A 15,500-nucleotide genomic window follows, 5' to 3' on the forward strand; every position below is an offset into this window, starting at 1 on the left:
TTGCAACAAAAATGTAAAGTCTGATAAGCTGTATTGTGGTATAATATTGTTCTTCTTGTTCCAGAAATGTGGTGTACAACCTCAGCCTGACAGATCTGACGGAGCAGCGCCGCCTGGTGTGGTACTCCCCAGAGAACGACGTCAAGATGTGCGTCGTCAAGGGAAAAGATGAGGTAAGCACATACTTCTCTCTTCTCTAAATCTTCATCATCATCAGATCATTTAGTCTCTATCGCAGGAGAACGGGCTTCTCTAATTTACCAAGAGGGAAGTTCTGATCTATACTCCTGGCCAGACAGGTTGAGGACACCTGATCTTCTATTTCTCTTACGGAATCTACAAGAAAAGTAGATGAGGTTTATTCTACTCTACTGGAATGGAACCACAGCTTGAAATCGTATTATTATCTTAAGATAACCTACTGTAAGTGTAGTCGAAGAACCGATAACGGCCATACAACATTAACACTAAACGTAGGTCTCTGAGACCAGAGATATCAGTTGCAAACGAGCTGCATCCAGGAACCTGCTACCTTTATTCGTCCATAAATCTCAAAAAGAAATAACACAGAGCACCGTATTCGTCTCACCGGTTGCAGCAATTTACCGCATAAAGTATGTAGATACTAAAAACCCGATCATACTAAACTCCCCAATAAAGGTGAGTAAAGAAAAGCAATATCTCTCATTCCCACCGAAGAAATACTGCAGTTTTACTGAATCAATAAAGCGAACTCAAAGCGAACGCCTCAAAAAATAAAATCGCTAGTCCACACACTGCGGCGCAAAATGCAATATAATTGTTACCAGCCCCGCCATCTTGGGTAATTGAATTTAGAACATAAGGCTGGTTTCTCATGGATAGGATTCTATGATAGAGCCTTTACACTTTTTCAAAAAATGCACGTTTTGCTGATAGAATATATTAAAAAATGTTTTAGTGGATCTAGGTACTACTTCAATACCATTTTCATCAATTCTGTTTTAGAGTATAAATTATTGTGCTTATGATCTCTCTGTCTACCAAATAATAATAATAATAAAATAATAACCACTTTTGACCCGTGAGCTCCAAAGCGTACAAATAATAAAATAATAATAATAAAATGTTTATTGCCATTAAATCAATGTACAGAGTATTCTTATGACTAGCGGCTTCTGCACTAAGCATAGCTTGTGTCGCAGGAGCCTTTTAGTTTTTACAAGAAGATCTTTACTTTGGGGTACTTTGGTTAAGTTCGTCATTCGGTATCAGAAAATTGAGTAGGTACCTATCGATGGGCGTCTGACATTGCCCATGCAGACTGAATGCTGTTCAATCGTACCTACGATCCATTGGCAATGTATACGACCAACTACACCCAATGTTGTTCAAAATCAGTTGCACCGTGAGCAGTACGCCTTACACCAGCCGTATTCCGCTCTCGTACCGTAAACGTACCGAATACGTGCAAATTAAAACATCGATTGAGCGCAATTCGCGGAAGTTGCGCTGTACCCACTACCCACACCAACGTAATCGTGGTTAATTCACAGCTCGGCCAGAACAGTTTATTAACCTGATAAGTGTCTAGCACTATGTGCACAATGGGAATTGCGTTAGATAGGGCAGAATTTCAGCGTGCAGAATTTGGACTATAGAATTTTGTCGCCGCTTTTGTATTTGCATATAGTTGTTTTGAGCATCCCAACTAATATTATAAATGCGAAAGTAACTCTGTCTGTCTGTCTGTTACGCTTTCCCGCTTAAACCTCGCAACCGATTTTGATGAAATTTGGCATAGAGATAGTTTGAGTCCCGGGAAAGAACATAGGATAGTTTTTATCCCGGTTTTTGAAACAGGGACGCGCGCGATAAAGTTTTTCTGTGACAGACAAAATTCCACGCGGGCGAAGCCGCGGGCGGAAAGCTAGTGTTGTTATATTTTCTTTAGTATCTTTGCACAATTATTTTATTATAGCAGAATATTACGGTACTAAATAACAGTTTAATTTTCTGCAAATAGAACAATTATCCAGTATAACTTTAACCCTGCCACTCATCAGAATAATAAACGAGCCAGTGCTGAGAAAATGCAACGCAAGAAACTCAGTCACCAAATTTCAGGCTCTTTTTCAAGGGTTTTCACTATTATAAGATCGAATTAAGTGTGTAATGTCACTAATAATATCAACCGCTTCATTTATCTTCTTGTACAGTCGCGGAATGAAAAGGTTCGTCACCTTAGTGTCGGTTTTCGCTTGCACTAGGTACTGTACGAGTCAAACCTGCCAACATAACCGTGCAAGAAACATTGCTGCTAACATTTAAATAAATATGACGTTTGCTCACGAATAAGGTTTTGCTTGTTTATTTTTCTATCCCATCAGTGCAATGTTACAAAATGTAGTTTTTTTTATTCAATAGATAATGGCAGGTTGAACCAACAAGAAGGATTTAGTTTATCAATCATAATAATCTTCTTGACAAGTTAAATCGTCAAACAACTTTGATCTGAATAATTTTGATCTTTACTGACGAACAGTTAAAGATCATTTTCTCTAACTCTAGATTATTCTGTAACATAGTTTCAAAAGGTAATATGTGCTCGCGGTTCGTTGAAGGAATCAATTTGAAAACTGACGAACCTTTTCATTCCGTGACTGTACTTTTGTCTTTAACGTGAGAAACATATTCAGAAGCTTCCTGTTATCTTTGCGCTACGGTAATAACATCTAATGAGATGAAACGGACGAATATGAAGTAACCTGAACGTGGGTGGAACCTCAAGAGACCTGCAGTTCCTTGAACGCCAACTCGCAGTTCTGGAAAATGAAATTTCTCGACAAGTTATATTGTACAAGACAGTATTTTGAGACTATGTTGTGCCAACTTAACTATGTTTCTCTGTCGTACTGTATTGAAAAGGTTATAGGTGTGGTTGCAGATTTCAAAGTTGAGATTATGATCATGTAAGATGATCTGCCATTAAAGCTCAATTAGCTATGAAGTCAAGAAAATGTAACTCCTTTTGCTAATGATAGGTGCACATAAGTAGCATAGATCATCATCATCATTTCAGCCACAGGACGTCCACTGCTGAACATAGGCCTCCCCCAATGACTTCCACATCGCACGGTTGGTAGCGGCCAGCGCCTTCCTGCTACCTTCGCTCGTAGCATAGATGATATCAGATATCTTTAGTGTTATCTTTAGTAAGTACACAGTTAAATATATAAGGTACCAAATGTTCTAATTCTAGGCTTAGGTTGTAGTGTTTAAGCGTTGAATGAGTATTGAATCTACTATAACTACCTACTCCAGTATTGTAGTGCAACTTAAAAAGTCGTATAGTTACTACTAAACTATTAAAGAGCGTGTTCGTTTTCTACACGATCATATTTCTCACAGACGAACAATTAAACACCTTGTTAAGTAAGTTGCAGTTTACGATAGAGTTCAATTTAGTTTCAAAGTTGTTTGAACTGGACACACTGTAGGAATAAAAGAGTAAGACAAATTTAAATCTAAGTAAATTAACGTTATTGAAGTTAAATAACTACCAAAACAATTGCCTCATTTTATGTGTTCCAGATTCGGTATTCTGAAAAATTTTTGAGCAAAAAATTATCGATTTTTTTACTTAAAAGCGCCTAAACACAAAAGCCATATTCCATTATACAAACCCTTTGCGTTCCAAAACCAATACCAACCGCTTACAAAGTTCTAAAAATATTCGAGAGAAGAATCGGAACGTCGAACTCGCCAAAAACAAATGCATTCGCACTCCATCGGGCAGCACAGAATGGCACGCTCCCTTTGCGTCCCGGGTTCGCCATAGGGATGTGGAAAAGCAATCAATCAATTAATCGTAATAGAAAAATCGATTATTTTCACAAATCGATTGGCATAATCGAACATTAAGTTAAAACTCCGGAACGTGACGTGAATCAATAAATTCATCAACATCATCATTTCAGCCACAGGACGTCCACTGCTGAACATAGCCTCCCCCAATAATGACTGGTTGGTAGCGGCTTGCATCCAGTGCCTTTCTATCTTTATGAGGTCGTTGATCCACTTAGTGGGTGGACGCCATCAGTAAATAGATTTTTTCTCAATCATCATTGTAGGAAAATAAGTTGTTCCCAAATCGATTTCCATCCAAAACAGAAAGATCGATTCGTTTCCCTCAACGTCACATCCCTATCGCCTCTGATTGCTCCGCGCTGGTGGGACGCTCGGAAATTCATGCTTCAATTGCAGACAGCTTGGACCGTGCATGCCATTTTACCTCTAAGCAGCTGTAGACGTGCCGCGACTGCGCCCCTCTAAACAGATTTGTCTGGCTCAAACTGGTTCCGGTATGTTCTTTGTTGGCCATACAATGCCTAGATCTGCCTACGTGCGGATTAAATTAAAACGCGTCGGCTGACTTACCTATCCTGTTTAGCTTTGTGCGTCTTGGTATATGGTGTTATTAGTTAGGGTGCAATTTAAAATTTAAAGTTTCGATTAAGAAACGGACCTTTTGTCTGTTCAAAATGAAATGTGCAAGAAGAAAAATTAACACACGGAAGAAGTACCTACTTATTTAATGTATGTGGACTCTATTTTTGAAAAAATATGACGCAAATAACTAAGTACCTTCTTGGGAAAGTTCCGATTTTGTTGAGTATCCGAAATACACAACTTTGCACTTGCAAACGTGATGTAGCTGCACAAAGCACGGGGTCCGGAATGTGTTCCAAATTCGGATTTTGTCCGAAATATCCGAGTACCGAGTCCACTCGGAATTCATCGTGCGAAGTCCGACGTGCATACAAAAGTTTCGATGTATTTGGTCAAGTGGCGGTATTGGAACGCATTGAACACGTTCAAGAAAACAGATTTAGAGCCAGTTCTGCTGGTTCCTGAGAATGTTTCGGATATTTATCTAAAATATAATGCTATCAAACGTAATAAAGTCTCTGATTAGGTACAGTTACTTTAAGTAGGTAACCAGATATCATACCAGATAACCTGTGTAACCAAAAGTGAAAGTTTATCTGGGCAGTTCCTAGTACACTTTCTGGGACATTATCAGTGCTGAAACGGGCCTTTAATAACAAGAATATAATTATTTTTATAATTAATAATCGGTACTATATTAGGCAGTTCGTGGGAGACTACTAATTGCCTAAATTAGAGAGGGAATTGTCTTTATCTTAAAAGAAAAGGCTCACGACCAAATCTTTAATTGACTAGTATACAAATTAGTTATAATTTTATTTTTTTTGTAAAGCATATTTAAATATAATTATCCCTGTAATGGAGTTATCTCTATGTATAATATCACAAACATCTTTAATAGATTTCGGAACTAAGAAACCCCTTTTAAAATCAAAAGCCTGGCTCAAAACTAAACGGCCAGACTATCTCCGCTGGTAATAAATACTACCGTCCTGATACCCGTTTACCTACGAGGCAACCGGTTAAACCGGTATTTTATGCAAAGGAAATGCTTCTCTGTATATCCTCGGTACGATAAGAGTCCGAAACGGGGCCGGAACGTATTGAGCAGTAACGACCCGGATTGCGGTACGGCGTAATGGTCTGTGGACATCGATTTACTATTAAACACCTAGTCTAGATTGTGGTGTCTAGTATCGTCGGGTGAAATAATTAAGCGTGTTATTAATACAGTGGGTAGTAAATTAATAGAGCAGGCTTAACTGAAAGCATAAGAGCGTCAGTTTTTTACTTCGGTTCTCTGAGAGAAAATTAAGTTTGCGCGCGTCTATTGTAAATAGTTAAGGATGCTCTGTCTTTCTCAGTCTCTCTCTTTCTCTCTTACTCTGTCTTTTTCTGCAACTTATACCTATAGCTTGACGGAATGGTCTTGATCAAGGTTGTCCAATAAGTCTTCATCACCAGGCTACCGCAGTCTACTGCTAGAGATAGTCACTAAGGCATATCTCTCGATCCTCGACTATTCTCTTTCATTTCAGTCAGAAAAATCGCAGCACATAAATACACCTAAATTATACTCGTAGTAGCTAAATAGTATCTATCACAACTACATAAAGTGCTTTTTATCTGTATAACTTATCTAAAGCTAGGGCTGACCACACAAATTGAGGCCGTGTAATCTCACTGTTTGGAACTAAGATAGCGTAATAAATTAAATACAATGTACCATTGTATACTCATCAAGTAACTGATATCCTTAGACACAAGCCAATAACTTCTTAAGCTAGACTAAGCTAATTGAATAGCTATTGTTCCAACACATGTTGACGTGGCGCTGCGAACCGCCCCTAATCGGTATAATCGTAATGTAGACAAAGGCAGTGAGTTCGCTTCGTTCAGTGTGCTTACCATGAGTTTTCGTTAGACGAGCTCGTTAGAGAGTACGTCAAAAAATTCTATGAAGATTTTATTTCTTGAAAGTAGCCACTAGAGGGCGCTGCACAATATGTCATACATTTAATATATTTTTTACGCAGTCGCTAGCGAGCACACCTAACGTAAACTCATGGTAAGCACACAGAGCATCTTACATTTTATGTAGCATTTAAAATACTATAAGTTTAGTTTTAGTCATAACTCCCATACTCACACGATATCTAAACATCTCACTCTGATTTTAAATGAGTCACAAACGTATTCACAAACAATGCTTGCTTAAATCAAGCAGTAAATCGGACGCACAGCGTTGAATATAGCTCTGTGATTGGTTCGTGTGTCAGCCTGTACGCGCACTGTGAGACCTCATAGTAATGTTTGTGAAGTGCGTCAGTAACTTGAAAAACAAGAAAATGCCCTCAGTGACCTTTTTCGTGAGCCTTCTTCCTTTACCTACTCTGTGCCGCTATTATCTCAATTTAATATACCGTGGACGTCTGCATTGTGGCGGATTAACGTCTTTAAGGTGTCAGCCTTGATGGACTCGGATCCCGTTTCAGTGCTGCCAACATGCAGCCAGATGTGAACCTTCCCAGCTGGCGTTAGATCCTCTTTTGTTTATCAGAGGCTTAGATGAACACGTTTAAAAGCTGATTTATATGTATTAGAAAGCTTCGTAGAAAGAATTCGAGATAAAGTAATTAAGGCACAAGAATATTACATAAATCAGTTTTCTTAATACCATTAGGTATCCCTAGGGCTCGAATGAACTCATTAAATAATAATTGTGTCTGGAGCTCTGAAGAAGAAAATAATTTTTATGATAAATACTTATTTCTGGCCGATCAATATCGGTAGATATTACCAATTATATTGGTATCTTGTCCATTTTGTTTTTTGTATTAGTTTTTATTTCATTAAGCTTGTCTCCTGTAAATTGTTGGCAAGTCAGTCATTTTGCTTTTTCATATCTCTATGCCCTGTCAACTATTGTTTTCCAATCTATTCTTCCAAGAACAAAGTCTTAGATCACATACACGTAATAATTCCAAATCCCAATGGAATCCACTGCGGCGATTACTATTGGGGTATGGTTTCCAGGTTCCAGGAAATGTTAATACCGTCTTATGATCTATGGAAGTTCTACGAACGCTACGCACAGGCTTGCAACGTACATGCTCGCCTAATGGATTTTACGGGGAATTAAGACCTAGGAGTTTAGGTAGATGATTGTGGATAAAGGCTTGCAAGTAAATGCACTCCTACGACTTATACGACTATTTCGTCAACTAAATAAACTGCTCCGGTTATGTCGACTTACTTCTTATTCATCATCATCATCATCATCTCAGCCATAGGACGTCCACTGCAGAACATAGGCCTCCCCCAATGCTTTCCATGCTGCCCGGTTGGTAGCGGCCTGAGTCCAGTGCCTTCCTGCTACCTTTATGATGTCGTCAGTCCACCTTGTGGGTGGACGTCACACGCTGCGTTACCATATCTACTTCGATATTAATCAATGCTACTGGCATTGCCTAGAGCCGCTCTCGCTCCACTAGTCCCAGCCTAATATGTTAATGCAATCTTATGATCCGTGTAGTGGGCCGCCCAACCGGCGTATCACCTTGAGACATGGGACTTGGGACATGCAACCTTAATGGATTACGTGTTCAATTTATTGGTTTACCAATTCATATGGTTTATCTATACCGAATTTAGCAGTATTGTTCGAGCGGTTAATGACATTTAGGACTGAATTTTGTACACTCCGTTCACTGCTATTGTTTATTTCAATCAAAACATTTGAATTGAATTTTACATTTGAATAAAGCTTTTTTTGCTTTTTATTAGTTACTAGCTGTGCCGTAATATTTCCCGTTTGCTTAGGGGTTTTTGCAACATTTATCTTTACTGCTCCATCCCTTTTGGCTGTATGGTGATGTTATGTTATAGCCAAACCTTCCCCGATAAACACAAAAAAAAACAAATCGGACTAGTAGTTCCTGAGATTATTAGCGCGTTCAAGAAAACAAACAAAAAACTCTTCAGCTTTATAATATTAGTAAGTATAGATTTGGATTTTTACCAGAATCGGTGACACAATTTCGGATCAAGGCGTTATTCAAGATCTAAATACCGTCGTGAGAATTTCTGAAAAATCAAACTAGGTGAAAAATACCTGGCTCACATTGAGTAAAATAAAACAGTAAAAGTTATGGTCGGAAAACATTTCTGGCTCAACCTTTTGGCAGCGTTCAAGAAATTTCACAGCTGAATTATCCCGTTCTTTATATCTGAAATGTTGCTCGTCCGTGTGTAGTATCATGATTGGAGTGGGTACAGCAGCATCGCTACCTGCATACAAACTTACATGTAATTCTTCAGGTAGTATTTTAAAAATATTATATATTAAATCAAAAATACAATTAAAAAAATTAACGAGTATGATACACGCTCATTTAGGGACGCGGTGCTTACTTTGTATGTTTTAAATAAACAACATGAAAAAATCGAACTGCCTAAGGCGGGAATCGGACCCACGACCTTTCGCTTGCCAGGCGACTGCTCTCCTTACTTTGTATGTTTATTTCAACTACCTGTTAGACAAATACTGGCAAATAAAAGCTCGACATGGGACTTCCACCCAAAAGGTGGACAGGTGACCATATAAAGATAGCAGAAATGAGCAGGACGCAGGTCACTACCAACTTTCCAATCTGGAAATCATTGGGCTATGGTCTGCAGTGAACGCTCTGTGACTGTTACTGAAATGATGATGATGATAGATAAAATATAAGGAAGTAAAACTGCACAGAAGAAACATGAATCCTTAACCTTAATTGCTGTGGCAACGCATTGCACTTCAATTTCTGTTCTGAAGATAAATTACAGAAACCTTCTGTATTTAATTTGATTATGGCGGTAATTTGAACATGTTCAAAGTTGATTTCACGCAAAAAACGAATAGTCCAGCAGTTAAAGGCTAACTGACTTATTCCACCCGCTTTGTGGATTAATTCCGATGGCGGCCATTGTCAGAACCAGAATTGAAATAGAATTGACTAACAAATCATTAACAAAATTTATTTTAGAATATAATCAACAATTCATTAATTGACTGCAGTCTACTAAAGGTCAATTTAAAATACAAACATGAACTTACAGCATTATAAAGCTAAAGACTGCATTTACGATATCTAATGGCTGCACCGTTCAGTACAACGCACTACGTAGTTAACCTATTCAACAGAAAATATGAATACCATCACTTAACTCACTATCACGTATCACCCGTATTCACAAACGATGCTTGCTTAATTGAAGCAACAAATCGAACGCACACCGTTGAATAAAGCTCTGTGATTGGCTCGTCGTGTATCACCCTGTGCGTCCACGCGCACTGTGAGACTTCATAGTAATGATTGTGAATACGGGCCTATATTACTGTGTACATCGAGAGTGTTTTGTCTCATTTTTAAATCCACTGTCTCCTTCCAGGAAAGCTGCCAGAACTACATCCGCGTGATGGTGTCCCTCGGAACGGGACGGCTGCTGGTCTGCGGGACAAACAGCTTCAAGCCGTTCTGCAGGGAGTACAGCGTGCAGCGGGATTCCTACCACATGGAGCGGGAGAAGTCTGGCCAGGCCGTCTGCCCGTATGACCCTGAGCACAACTCCACGGCTGTATATGCTGGTAAGTTTACTTCTCATCATCATCAGCAGCATTAGGTAGTCCATTGCAGGAGGACAGATTTTGCTGACACTCCCCAAAGTGAAGACTCATCAACTCGGAAAGAGATCAACACCGTATAGCCTTTTGCGAGCTATCATCGCCTTTCATACAAAGAATACTGGCCGCCTCGAGTTGATAAGGTTACGACAGTTACGATCCCTTTCCGGGTTGAACTGTGCGACGTCCTTNGATTCATATGGTTTATCTATACCGAATTTGGCAGTATTGTTCGAGCGGTTAATGACATTTTGGAACAAATTTTGTACGCTTTGTTCACTGCTATTGTTTATTCCAATCAAAACATTTGAATTGAATGTTACATTTGAATAAAGCTTTTTTGCTTTATTAGTTACCGCCCGCGACTTCGTACGCGTGAAAATAGTTTGAATAATATTTCCTGTTTTTGCAACATTTATCTTTACTGCTCCATCCCTATTGGCTGTATGGTGATGTTATAGCCAAACCTTCCCCGATAAGCACAAAAAAAAAATCAAATCGGACTAGTAGTTCCTGAGATTATTAGCGCGTTCAAGAAAACAAAGTAAAAAGCTCTTCATCTTTATAATACTAGGTAAGTATAGATTTGGAATTTTACCAGAATCGGTGACACAATTTCGGATCGGGGTGGGGGTGATTCAAGATCTAAATACCGTCCTGAAAATTTACGTAAAATCAAACTAGGAGAAAAATACCTGGTTCACATTGAGTAAAATAAAACAGTAAAAGTTATGGTCGGAAAACATTTCTGGCTCTACCTTTTGGCAGCGTTCAAGAAATTTCACAGCTGAATTATCCCGTTCTTTATATCTGAAATGTTGCTCATCCGTGTGTAGTATCATGATTGGAGTGGGTACAGCAGCATCGCTACCTGCATACAAACTGACATGTAATTCTTCAGGTAGGACTTCAATAATTATTAATAAATCAATAATACCTGCAATAAAAGAGTGTACTATGATGCACGCTCATTTAGAGAAGCGATACTTTGCCTTGTTTCTTTCAAGTTTACGTTTACGTTTTCAAGCGCAACGTGGAACGAACGTTCACTCAGTAGGTGGACAGATTACATAATAAAGTTTGCAAAAAGGCGCTGAATACAGAATACTACTAACCGAATCTAGAAATCATTGCAGGAGGTCTATGTTCAGTGGACGCTCTGTGACTGAAATGATGGTGATGATGATAGACAAATAAAGAAGTAAAAGTGTACAGGAGACTGGAATCTTAGGGCTGGGTAAGTAACTAGGGTAAAAAATTCGAATATTGCCCTGGTAACGCATAGCATTTTAATTTCTGATTATAAGGTAACCTACTGTAGCTATTTGTATTGGGGCGGTAATTTGAACATGTTCAAAGTTGATTTGACGCAAAAAACGAATGGTCCAGCGGTTAAAGGCTAACTGACTTATTCCACCCGCTTTGTGGATTAATTTCGATAACGGCCATTGTCAGAACCAGAATTGGAATAGAATTGACTAACAAATCATTAACAAAATTTATTTTAGAAAGAAAGAAAGAAAGAAAAATTGTTTATTCAGTTATTTTAGAATATAATCAACAATTCATTAATTGACTGCAGTCTACTAAAGGTCAATTTAAAATACAAACATGAACTTACAGCATTATAAAGCTAAAGGCTGCATTTACGATATCTAATGGCTGCACCTTTCAGTACAACGCACTACGTAGCTAACCTATTCAACAGAAAATATGAATACCATCGCTTCACTCACTAACACCCGTATTCACAAACGATGCTTGCTTAATTGAAGCAACAAATCGAACGCACACCGTTGAATAGAGCTCTGTGATTGGCTCATCCTGTGTCACCCTGTGCGTCCACGCGCACTGTGAGACTTCATAGTAATGATTGATTGTGAATACTGTGTACATCGAGAGTGTTTTGTCTCATTTCTAAATCCACTGTCTCCTTCTAGGAAAGCTGCCAGAACTACATCCGCGTGATGGTGTCCCTCGGAACGGGACGGCTGCTGGTCTGCGGGACAAACAGCTTCAAGCCGTTCTGCAGGGAGTACAGCGTGCAGCGAGACTCGTACCACATGGAGCGGGAGAAGTCTGGCCAGGCCGTCTGCCCGTATGACCCTGAGCACAACTCCACGGCTGTATATGCTGGTAAGTTTACTTCTCATCATCATCAGCAGCATTAGGTAGTCCATTGCAGGAGGACAGATTTTGCTGACACTCCCCAAAGTGAAGACTCATCAACTCGGAAAGAGATCAACACCGTATAGCCTTTTGCGAGCTATCATCGCCTTTCATACAAAGAATACTGGCCGCCTCGAGTTGATAAGGTTACGACAGTTACGATCCCTTTCCGGGTGGAACTGTGCGACGCACATAGGTAGATATTAATGATTTAGGCGGCCAAAAATATTTTTTGCTTGAAATTAGTTATAAGTACAAAATTAAATTAAAATAAACCATTTTTGACTGATTTCTTTTATTATTAATGATAATAAATCATTTTTTCACTTAAATATAGAAATTTAAAAAAAAAATTATTAAAAAGTTTCATTGTTATCATCGATACCCCATCGTGTGTGGTATCGTTGGATAGGTCATTTAAAATGACTTAGGGGTTTCTAAGACTATTTTTTGATTTAGTGATCCGTTTGCAAAATATTAAAGGTTAAAATGATAATTTTTTTTTCGAAAATGGCGTCCCCCCCTCTAAAAATTAAAGTGTTGGTTTGAAAAATCTGGAAAAATTCATAATAATAGTGCTTTTCATGAACTTTTAAGGAAAACTATGACGGTTAAGATAGATCAGTTAGTTCAAGAGTAATAGTTGTTTAACTCGTGTAAAATTTCATACTTAATAAAATATCCTTAGAAGAAAATATTAAAAGTGACTTTAGATGAAGTAATTGCTTGCTTATGAAATATATTATGGTAACGACTGACAACTACGGAACCCTACACTGCGCTTGGAACGACACGCACTTGGCAAATTTTTGTATTTTTATAAAATAACAATAAGTAGGTAGGTATATCAATCTCACTTTGAGAGCATACCTCTTTGGGTCACTACTTGCTACTTGGCTTGGCAGAACGTCCTTTATTCGTACACAAAATATATAAGTAATTAAAAAGCTTTATCTATTTTTCATAAGAGTACCATGCACTGTTCCCGTTAATACCTTTGTAAGCTAAATAAATGCTAGTCTAATGCCCGTTTTCACCATCAATTCCTAATTTTTGAGTGACTCCTATGGTAACAAATAACAAGAATTTTGTTTAAATAGGGGTCACTTAAAAATTAGGGATTGATGGTGAAAACGGGCATTACATCCCTAAAATAGGCAATTTGATACCATGGTCACACTGAACATTTTTAAACATAGAACATTTAAAGGGCATCATTTCGAAAATAACATTAGAAAGAGCTAAAAAGTCGCAGTCAGTGCTAGCTAGCTAGTCAATAATTAAAACCATGGATATTTAAACGCTAAGTACTTATAAGTAATAATAACTACAGTTCGCAATACAGAGAACAGAGGTTGCGCAAAATGTGGATATTCTAACATTGTTCCTGGAATCATTAAATACAAGAGCTCTGTATTTAATAATTCCAGGAACATGTTTATTCTCGGACTTGGTTAATATTCCCAATAAACTATAGCTAGAATCATTTATTTATTGAATAAGCTGTTATAACAATCATTTCGTATTCTAAACAACTAGAGTTCTCGTAAATAACATGTAAAATGAAAATTTTATCAGAAAATAATTATACTCGTACGTTATTAGAACGTCTGGAGGACGACCGACCGGGCTGGTGTCAGAGACGGCCGACAAGAGTCATTATGAATAAAATATAAACCTCTAATGGTCGTATAAGCCAGCATGTCTTTGTGATATGGATATTTTTGTATTCAGCGGGGGAAAATGAAAATATAATACCTGATATTTTTTACACAATGACTTATTAACGAACACTTATCATAGAACTTATCACAATCGGATTATATGCCAGATATAGAAAACTTGTTCAAAAACCTTTTTCGGGACACATATGCGTCGGCACTCTATTGCTCGCCCTTTTGTTGGGAAATTAGGGAAAGGAAAATCTTTTTGATATCGATTGAACCCACTTTCACAGTCTAGTGGCACACAATGAGAGTCATTGTAGCCTGCAAAAGAGCGGCTGAGCGTCGTTTTATACAGCCATTATGTATACACGCACATTATAATACGTATGAATGTAAATGTACGTTTCACAATGCCCGTGCAACTTTTACGGTGCTGAAAATGGAGCGGGTTTTTTTGTGACGCTATAGTTTGTTGATTGTTGATTTGTAACTTATTTACTATCATGCCAACATTTTTGCAATCTGATAGAGGGATCTAGTTAGTTAAATAAAAGCCAAACTACCTACTATATAGTCCAGTCAAATTAGACATGAACCCTGCAATAATTCGCATACAGCTGAAAATTGGTACGAATATTCGGAGCACCATTATGAATTAACTGTGAAAAGTCCCCATCGATCCGACATGTGCTAAAAAAAAAATTCTATGTCAAAGTTAAAAAATACGGGTTTTCGAGATTTTCAGCCAAATGGTAAGTTTTATCACAAAAATATGTNGCACACAATGAGAGTCATTGTAGCCTGCAAAAGAGCGACTGAGCGTCGTTTTATACAGCCATTATGTATACACGCACATTATAATACGTATGAATGTAAATGTAGGTACGTTTCACAATGCCCGTGCAACTTTTACGGTGCTGAAAATGGAACGGGTTTTTTTGTGACGCGATAGTTTGTTGATTGTTGATTTGAAACTTATTTACTATAATGCCAACATTTTTTGGAATCTGATAGACTGATCTAGTTAGATAAATGCCAAATTGTGTCTACTATTCGCTGGGTGCGAAGTACTAGGTGGGGGGGACATAATCTATCGCAGCGCTCATGGTGGTCAAAAGTAGAAATAATGTTAGCTCTGTCATCAGACACTATTAATATCTGTGAACCTGATTTGAAGTCCCAAAAGGTTTGAACTTTAAGCCTCAAGGGCTCTTTTCCGAAAACAAGATATACAGCAAAGTGCTTCAGTGCACATTTTGATTTTCCATATAACACCAAGCTTTCTCAGAAACAGTCCAATAGGCACTGAAAGCTTCAAAAATTCAGTTTGCTTACCTAACAAAAAACTTACGTAATAAAAACGGGCACATATGGGCTTGTTTGTACTAAAATGCTTTTCTTTGTAGAACAGATTAATTAATATCTATCCAATTCAAAATAATTCCTCCTCTACGATTCTCCGAACCCAAAACATCGAATTAGCTTTCCAGGTCAGCGGTAGCTGCATTACCTTCCTGTAAACAAGTCCCGAAGTACGCGGATTATCCCGAACCAACAGACGTAATTCC

At 38.2% G+C, this 15,500-nt stretch overlaps 1 protein-coding gene across 1 annotated transcript in view; it reads left to right on the forward strand.

Moving 5' to 3' along the window:
• The window catches only part of Sema1a (semaphorin 1a), a 172,610-nt gene that overhangs the window by 132,582 nt on the left and 24,528 nt on the right, over nucleotides 1-15,500 (forward strand). The window contains exons 3-4 of the mRNA XM_028319401.1: nucleotides 65-173; nucleotides 9,865-10,060. Coding sequence (XP_028175202.1) covers nucleotides 147-173; nucleotides 9,865-10,060 — 223 coding nt within the window. The 5' untranslated portion in view covers nucleotides 65-146. The remainder of the gene's footprint in view (nucleotides 1-64; nucleotides 174-9,864; nucleotides 10,061-15,500) is intronic.

The sequence above is a fragment of the Ostrinia furnacalis genome, unplaced genomic scaffold (assembly GCF_004193835.3).
Source record: "Ostrinia furnacalis isolate ACB-3 unplaced genomic scaffold, ASM419383v2 OfSCF7182, whole genome shotgun sequence".
NCBI classification, from domain to species: Eukaryota; Metazoa; Arthropoda; class Insecta; order Lepidoptera; family Crambidae; genus Ostrinia; species Ostrinia furnacalis.